The 9,626-nt window shown below is 39.4% G+C and overlaps 1 protein-coding gene across 1 annotated transcript; it reads left to right on the plus strand.

Moving 5' to 3' along the window:
* Positions 1-1,100: 1,100 nt before the first annotated feature.
* On the plus strand, positions 1,101-2,123 carry LOC134649709 (keratin-associated protein 6-2-like). The gene is made up of 2 exons (XM_063504538.1): positions 1,101-1,112; positions 1,741-2,123. Exons 1-2 carry the CDS (start codon positions 1,101-1,103, stop codon positions 2,113-2,115), a joined length of 387 nt encoding a protein of 128 aa, XP_063360608.1. The 3' UTR covers positions 2,116-2,123.
* The last annotated feature ends 7,503 nt before the right edge of the window (positions 2,124-9,626 follow it).

Consider the following 9,626-nt stretch of genomic DNA (forward strand, 5'->3'; position numbering starts at 1 on the left):
GGAATGTATTCGGCGCCATACGTTCTTCAACACGGCTAGCCGTAACGTAATACAGCGTGTCATTAGCCGCGGCTTAGACAGTTTTTAGTTCCCAATTTTAACACTCGTGACGCTGCCAGACATAACAACAACAAACTATGAAAAACGCTGGGGTGTCCATCAAATCTGGAGTTCGTCGGACTGTTTCTTTTCAAAAAATATTTCCTTCGCAACTTAACTAGACGGAGCCCCGCCGGGGCTCCTATTTCTGGGCGGTTTGCCCTTCGGTCATCTGAAGCTACCTAACGAACCTAACCTACCTACCTATTGTTTTAGTGAGACTTCCGTGAAAACATTACACTTTGGGGAAAAAAGCATAGGTAGGTAAGTAGGTTAGGTTCGTTAGGTAGCTTCAGATGCCCGAAGGGCAAATCGCCCAGAAATAGCAGCCCCGCTAAGCGGGGCTCCGTCTATTCAAGTTGTGAAGGAAATGTTTTGGAAAAGAAACACATGTAGTGCGGTGGGACCATGGTAAAAATAAATTGTACGATGCGGCTAAACGTAGGCCGCCTTATTGAAGAACGTATCGCAATGACAATCCGGCTAATCGTCGAACCGCCGCATTTTAAAACGCCCCTGTTTTTGAAAACGGCTAGCCGTAATCAGTGTAATACGGCGGATTAAAATACGATCTGACTACGACATATGGAATTTGAAACTTTGGGTCTCTTTGAAATGATGAGGTATAGAATATATTAGGCTAACTTTTTCAGGAATTATAGTCATACTTAGACATAGTACAGATGTTCACGTTCAGTAGAGAATTAGGTGGGTACCCTTAAAAATAAACAGATGCAGTACACTACTTGGAACATTCATACATCGTTACTTGTTAAGCACTTCAAGATTGTATTAGCCCAAGGACATTCGTAATATTTAATTTACAAAATAATGTAATTAAGGCGGCGATGTTCGACAGAGTCTGATAACTCGGGCCTAAAAAATGCATCATTTCATGGTCCGTTAACAATGGAACCTTGGTTATAACCTACGATTTGTGTATAAAAGACGAAAAAATGTTGTTTGCTATCATTCAAATCGTCACATTTGAAGAAACTACAATGTTTGCTAAGGTAACATATTTTTAACTATTCCTATTATTTGATAAGCTTGCTAAGTATTTTAGATTTAGACTAATTTATTCGTTATTGTCACAAGATCAAGCTTTTTTACTGAACATAGCAATGTAATTCTAGTGCTACATTATAATAAATATTAATAAGAATTAGAAAATTATACCGATTAACTAGAGTGTCCTAATACTACCTACATAATATTTTAACATTGGATAAATAAATATATATTATGAAAATGTCAGAATAAAAATCAAGCATGGTGACGCTTTTGATTAGAAAATAACCTGCCTAACCTATTTGTAAGTATAGGTATGTATGTAGGTAGTACATATTAAATAATTATTTTTATAATTAAAATCACAGAGAAGCAATTCTTATTTGACTATGTACCAACCTATGAATAGTTAATTTACTAATGTTGAATTTTAATTTTAAGTGTTCGTATAGGTATCAATAGATTATTTTTCACCAACTTCCAAGCAATTGTCTCCAATCTTCGTTTCTTTTTTGTTGTTTTTGAACCCATATACAAATTGATTTGAAATTAATTGATAGCATGATAATCGTAGAAATATTTACATTTATATATCGATTACATTATTAGGTATTTAAATATATTTTTTAGATCGCCGTTATCGCCGCCTGCGTCTTCGGCTTCGCCCAAGCTGGCGCTCTAGCCGGCTATGGCGGGCTAGGCTATGGCGCTGGCCTTGGCTACGGCGCTGGACTCGGCTACGGTGGCTACGGTGGCTACGGAGGCTATGCTGGCTACGCCCCGGCTACTTCATACGTGCACCGCGTTGACTACAACACTGACCATGACCACCACGGGTACGGTGGTTACGGAGCTGGTTACGGTGGCTACGGAGCTGGTTACGGTGGCTACGGAGCTGGCTACGGCGGCTACGGTGGTGGCTACGGCGGCTACGGTGCTGGCTACGGCTATGGCGGGTACGGTGGTTACGGAAACGGTCTCTATGGCGGTTACGGCGGATGGTAATTAAAAAAAAAAAAGAGATGATCAATAAACATCATTTTTGTAAATTAATTCTGGTACCTCAATAGGTTTACGATACAATTATCGTAATAAAATTATTATTTATTTAAACGTTTTGTTTTTAATTTATATTCTAGCTCCTTAGTTTTGTCACTGACATGCTCACTCACTCACTCACGATCATCATAATTCTAAGGATACGGTTTTAACACCCCCTGGCACTGACTAAATTAAAATCATAAGATTTCATTGAATGATAAACTGTCGTTAAGAACTAAACTGTGGAATGAACTGTCGCCAGCATAGCACATTTAAGAATATAATATTTAAGGAAACCATTTTCCAAAAATGGTATATTAATGAAAGAAATTAAATTTCAAGCTGCTGTTTAGATTACCTTTCTAATTCTAGATATCAGTATAGTTGTCTGCTCGAGTCATGTCAACTTCTTTACAAATTCCAAGATAACGTTTAGGTAGACATCTAGTTCCCTAGTGCACGTAATCGTATCCCCCTCAAGTTACTCCACAGTAAACTGTTCTCATAACTCTCACACTTTACACACAGCCCAGTAATTGGTTGTAAGCTGCACTGTTTACTTGTAACATTTCATGCTTTAGCGGAGGATTCTAAGGAGAAGTAATGAAGTTGAAGGGGAAAGTAGAGCAAGTTGGATATTAAGTTGTTGAGTTGCAGTTTTGTTCTCGCCCGGAAAGTTTAACCTTTCGTCTGTGTTTGATATGGAGCTTGACCAATTTTTTTTATTAATATTGTAGAAGGGCAGGACTCAGGCTTGAACTCACGATTTTAAATCACCAAACATTATACACGAAAGGTTAATCTTGTTCACATCAATAATACAATACTCATAACATCACTCACCATCAGGTTCCGTCTGCTCATTTGCCTCCTATACCTATCATTAAAAAAACATAAAACCTGGGAAGAATTCCATGAAGATAGATAAGTAGATTGATAGAATACTCTTTATTTGTACACCTCAGTAAAAGATACAGCTTAAAGAAAAACAATTGATTGAGGGTGGTTCTATACTAGAGATATCATAGATTGTATAGTCACTTTAAGGTAAACAGATTCTCGATGACTTTGATACTTACTTATAAAAAAAGTCCAACATGAGTAATTTCATTGATGAGTGAGTTCATTATTGGTTCTCCGCTACCGCGTCGAACTTCTTATAGACTCTCGTGCACTACTTAGTTCAGCTTTTTGAAGATTAATTACGATTTAAGAAGGCTTAATTTGTCTATAAATTATGTTTTTAATTCACTTACCTACATTCATAAGTTAAATACAATTAATTTCCATTTGCAAAGTTATAAGAGATTTCCACTCCGCACTTCACTAAATTTATAACCACTGTTATGTGTCCAGGAGCAAAATATAAAGTACAAAGTGGCCATTTTCAACTTTGCACTAACCACCGTAATGGTCTGACCAGTCTATCTTGACCCCCGCTCCACCTTACCTAACCTTACTTTATTATCAACATTTAAAGATCGTGAAAGGAGTGGGAGATCAAAATTAACTGGACTACTCTTGAAATGCTCATAATTTATTGCGTAGAACAAATTTTGAGTTTGTTTATGCATTTTTCTGGAGTATGAAAGTGGAGCATTTTTTATTGAGAAAGTTTTGGTAAGTAATAGTTTTTGGAAGCGAAATGTGTTTAAATGAAGTCTTTGTAGTTTTAAAGTGGTTCATATCAATGCGGATACTGAGCTTTATTATCTTGGCAATAGAGTTCATATTTATATCTTTATTCGGAAAAGTATTACAGCAGGGCTAAGATGGCCGGCTCTTTATCATTTGTCACCATGGCTGTCGCGTTCTAACAAATATGCAAGTGCGAAAGTGACGCATGGCATGACAGGTGATAAAAGTGCGACCGTGATAGCTGGTCTGGTCGGCAAATACTTTTGACATTGTTTTTTCATCCGGTACTATTAATGCTGACTGTACAACATCATTATATTTCCCCTAAAATACCTTTATCGATATTTGTAATCTGAAAACCCCCTGTATTCTCTCGAGAAAACCTCGACAGAAAGTTAATTCCACAGCCTCTTGAGGCGAAGGGAACGCACAGCTTGAGACGTTACCTAATGACGCGAAGGAGATTGATCGACTGACGCGCGTTAAGTAATTATACTATTTGTTTTTTGACCAAGGCAATGTTGCTATACTTATGTGTGTCTGAGTAAAATGCCCGATGCCCGAGGCACAAATAATACGTAGAAAATGGAAGAAGCGTAACGTAAGGTAAACGATGAAGAAGACACGTTTACATTGTACACGATTCACGTTTTTCGCAAAGTTTGTCGCAGATTTGCAAAGGAAGCTTTATTATTTTGCCTTTTGCTAAAATAAGGGGGCAAATATTTTTTACATGAATTTGTATTTCACAGATTCCTGCTCGTGTGTACAAACGTCAAAACGCCTTATACCCTACATTTAAATTTTTAATTAATAAAACCTACATTGCTGACGTAGTAGGCGAGAAAACCGCTAGGCTCAAATGGGACTGGGCAGGTCACGTCTACCGCATGCATCCGGAGAGGTGGGCTAGCTTAGCCACCAAGTGGATGCCGGTAGAGGGACGTGGACGGGGCAGACCCAAACGGAGATGGCGGGACGACCTGGACAACTTCCTGAACAACTGGCCGGAGGAAACACCAAATCGGGAGTCCGTGGAAATCAAGGGGAGAGGCCTTTGCCCAGCAGTGGGACACTTATATAGGCTAATAAAATAAAAAATTGTGTTACAAACTAACTCGCTTAAGTTGAAACACAGAATATTAATTGAAATTTAAATATTAAGATACGGTGATGTTATACTGTGGCATTAAAAAAGCATGTATTTTAATACAACAGCTTGGGTAAACAATATATTGGGCAAACAATTCTACTACTAGAATATCTACAACAGATATATTTGTATTTCGTACGGATGGTTAAAAATAAATATAATTCATATTAAATTAATCATTAGTAAACAAATGATTTACTACCCAATTAAAATAACGCAGTACGCGCCTAAATTGGCACAACTCACACCAGCGTACCATCGCTCATAATAATGCAACTACATACATATTGTTACAATTTATAGACAACAGCCGAGAGAATTCATTCTTGTCACTGTAATGTCAAGCGACGTATGTCGTATGTCATTACGTGTTAAAAGTCACGCATGTCACGCTTTTGATAAACTGTCATGTCACTTATCACTGCCCGAATGTCATCAGAGCGTTGCCAAGATAATTGTGCTGCTGGTGAAATGTGAATGTTTGTCAACACTTGGAATTTCCGGACGTCGCTTTGACAGGGATGCCATGCGTGACGGCAAATGCAACTTTGTTGCGTTGATCCTGGGTCGATAAGGTGCGTTCCGATCTGGCTAATGTCTGTATCGTAGCATTGTAGGTTATGCAGACGACAGTACGGTTGTTGAGAGATATTTGGCTAGTTCAGGGGACAGCAGGGACAAGATACGTTCAGAGAGAGAGGCCATGGTTGAGCGGATGAACCTGACCCTTAGTCTCGTTTCCCAGTGGGGGGACGACAATCTGGTCGCGTTCAATGCCTCAAAAACGCAGGCGTGTCTGTTTTCCGCAAAACGGAGTCCATTCGAACTGACTCCTTCTTTCCGAGGTGCATCTGTACCTATTACTGACAGCCTGGAACTCCTCGGCGTGGAGTTGAGTTCAGTCCTCAACTTCGGCACCTTCATCGAGTCTAAAGCACAGACTGCGGCCAGAAAGCTGGGCGTCCTAAATAAGGTGAAGCGATACTTCACACCTGGACAGCTTCTAACACTTTATAAAGCTCAAGTCCGATCGTGTATGGAGTATTGCAGCCACCTGTGGGACGGCTCAGCTAAATACCAACTCGCTGCTTTAGACTCAGTGGAGCGCAGAGCCAGGAGGATGATTGGTGACAAGAAGCTAACGGGTAAGCTTCAGTCTTTGGCCCATCGGCGGAAAGTCGCCAGTCTGTCGGTGTTCTACAGATTGCACTTCGGGGAGTGTGCTCAAGAGCTACACGAGCTTATTCCACCGTCCCCATTCTACCATCGGACTTTTAGACGCACGGCCGGTTTCCATCCTTACCTGGTAGATATTCCACGAATCCGCACGAAGCGCTTTGCTTCCTCTTTCCTTATGCGCACTGCCAAGGAATGGAATTCCTTGCCGGCGTCTATATTTCCGAGCTCATATAACCCGGCAACCTTCAAATCAAGGGTGAACAGGCACCTTCTGGGCAGACTCGCTCCATCGTAGGCCACGTCTTCGCCTCGGCTAGTCTGTGGCCATGAGTAAGCCCATTTTTAATAAAAAAAAAAAAAAAAAAAAAAAACATACAGTCAGCTGCAGAAGTTGCTAAGCGGGCAAGGTGTTCAAAATGATCTTGACGCGACTTTATTGTTAAGAGGATAATTAAGAGCGTGTCAAGGTAATTTATTGAACACCTCGCCCGCTTAGCAACATGTGTGAGCACTGAGCGTGCATCGGGCAGCAAACAGAGTTCATGTGATAAAGAAAAAGTCAAGTTTTTGGGTGTTGTTGTTGTTTTTAGGGTTTCGTACCTCAAAAGGAAAAAACGGAATGCTTATACTTTATAGGATCACTCGTGCGTCTGTGTGTCCGACCCCTCCTTTATCTCCGGAACTACTGGGTCTAAAATTTTGAAAAAAATACTTAAAATATGTAGTTCTTCTCCTATAGATGACAGGAAAACCTATTATAAATGTGCAGTCAAGGACTTAATGTACGGAATCCTTGGAACGCGAGTCCGACTCGCACTTGGCCGGCTTTTTGTTGTAATGTTCTTGTTGTTGTGTTGCCAAGTAGCAAGTTTTGTTGATAGTTGCTTTAATTTTAGCACCTAATCAGCCTAGTAACACTGACCGCAAGAAAGCTCCCAACTAAGTAAACTTTGAGGTCAGAATGCAAAAACGTCGACGTGGCTACTGGCTACGTCACTTCCGTCCAGCAATTCCACGCGACGTTTTGACGTTGGTAACAGGGATGTTGCGGATGCCGATTTTTTGACATCCGCGGAAGCGGATGCGGATTTTTAAAGGCTCACATCCGCGGATGCGGATGCGGATGCGGATGTCAAGATAGTACCATAAAAAACGTCAAACATTACATTTTAGTAATTTTTATTTCAAAAAACCGGCCAAGTCGGACTCGCGTTCCAAGGATTCCGTATATTAAATCCCACTCACGCTTGACTGCTCATTTCTAATAGGTTTTTTGGTTAATGACTAAATTACCTAGCAGTCTAGCACTTACGCCGATGCTAAGACGTTCCTGTACCGACCTGTTCCACATCCGCATCCGCATTAAATCCGCATCGATTTTATGCGGATGCGGATGCGGATGCGGATGTTGAAAATAATGCGGAAGTTCCGCGGTTGCGGATGCGGATGCGGATATTCGCAACATCCCTGGTTGGTAATTACGTCGCGTTCTGACACCTCACAATTACGCTGCGCCCAGAGAGGGCAGCACTTTTATTATTTTCGTTCTCCTAAATCTTCTGGCGGTTTTACACATGATTGCACAGCATAATAAATTTAAGTTAAGTAAATCTAAAGTTCTATAAAATTAGACATTTTAAACTTCAACTTACTATTTTTAAATATAAAAGTGCCTGGATGATTTTTTTAATACTTAAACGGACAGTCCGTCGAGAGGCGTAAATTATGACCACGTCTTTAGCCGGTGATTTTTACTTTGACAAAACCGTTATCCACACACGCCGACTTTTCGTAGAATTGTAAGAAAGTTAAATCTTCAATGTATGAAAATGTATCCATAAAGCACTTTTATGTGGTTTAAAAATATCATGTATGGGATTTACAACTGCCACATCACGCTGTTTCGAGTTGATGAGAGATGTTAAGCCAGTTTAAGTATGACTCAGGTTAGACCGGGCCGTGTCTGGGCCGGAGCTTCCGGAGCTTCGTTTTCTATGGAAAGGATCTGTCATAGAAAATTAAGCGTCGGAAGCTCCGGCCCGGACACGGCCCGGTCGGCCCGGTCTAACGTCAGTCATCATTTACGCACCAGAAAATGGAAGCTTCATGTTACGTCTAATACACAACGAATGGTCTGTTCCAGCGGGCATGATTAGGTGCGCAGTGGCACTCTGAAGCGTCATAATTACGCTCCGCGGCTCGTTACATGACATACTGCAAGAGCTAGCTCCAATTTTCGTCCTGTGGACATTCCAAAAAAAGGTCTACTTACCTACTTTCTCGGAACGTGACGTGCATGGCAGCTATTTTAATATCCTGCAGAAATCTGTATTAACACACCATATCAGAGATGTGACTTATTTGAAATACTTGTATTTAAAATGCAAATACAAAATGCAAAATACCTATTTTCTATTTTGTATTTAAATACCTTTAGAAGAAAACTATTTTGTATTTTATTTGAAATAGTTTTTGGGACCTATTTTCTATTTTCAAAATACAAAATACTTTATAGTAGGTAATTTAGGTAGGAGTTACAATCTCTTCTGATGTTACAATCTTGGTTATCCTGGGAACTCTCTCATTCTTTAACATGGAACTGTTGAATATGTTTAGTAACGTCGCACATGACCACAAGAGTAGCGCAGTGGTTAAAAAAGAAGAATCTTGAGTGTTGCGAGGCACGAGAGGAGAACAAACTTTTCTGCCCTGGTGAAACACAAACATGACGTTTTCATTACACTAACGAGAGGTATTACCTATACTAGCTGTAAAACATTACATATCTAAATTAATGCTTTTAAAAATTGGCTGTTAAAAACCATCATCCATCCATCCTTCCGGTTAATATGAGCAAACAACTAGAAATTTGCACTTTAGATAGAGGGCTGATTGGCACACTGTTTTCAAAGAATAAAGAGAGTCTTTTCAACTCGGAAATTCCGAGTAATACTTTTTAATTCAGACTAGGTATTCACTATTTAGAGTACCTTTTATCGCAAAGTATTTGTATTTAAAAAAAGTATTTTGAAAATACCTATTTCGTATTTTGTATTTTAAATATAAATTCAAAAACTATTTTGTATTTTGCATTTGAAATAGTATATCAAGGAAGTATTTGCATTTTGTATTTAAATACTTTTTATAAAGTATTTTTCACATCTCTGCACCATATTAATTTTACTATCCCCGTAACGTGCATTACAATGTTACACTCCGTTCCAATGTTATTAGAATCTTTCATAATCCAAATAGAATAGCATATTTTTCATTAATTGCTTCTCAAACCAATGAATTCAATTTACTATTAACCGCCCTCCTAAGCAGAATATAGCGCTATCTCAAAAACAAATGATTTTGAAAATAGAACTATCAGCTATAGAAACTAAAGTACCTACTTATAAGTTGGAAGTGAATTTTCTTTTGAGATAGCGCTAGTTAGCAGGGCGTGCAGTATACACCAAGGTTCAAATTAAACCTAGGCAGATTTTGTGCGGTAAAAACT

The sequence above is a fragment of the Cydia amplana genome, chromosome 7 (assembly GCF_948474715.1).
Source record: "Cydia amplana chromosome 7, ilCydAmpl1.1, whole genome shotgun sequence".
In the NCBI taxonomy this organism is placed as follows: Eukaryota; Metazoa; Arthropoda; class Insecta; order Lepidoptera; family Tortricidae; genus Cydia; species Cydia amplana.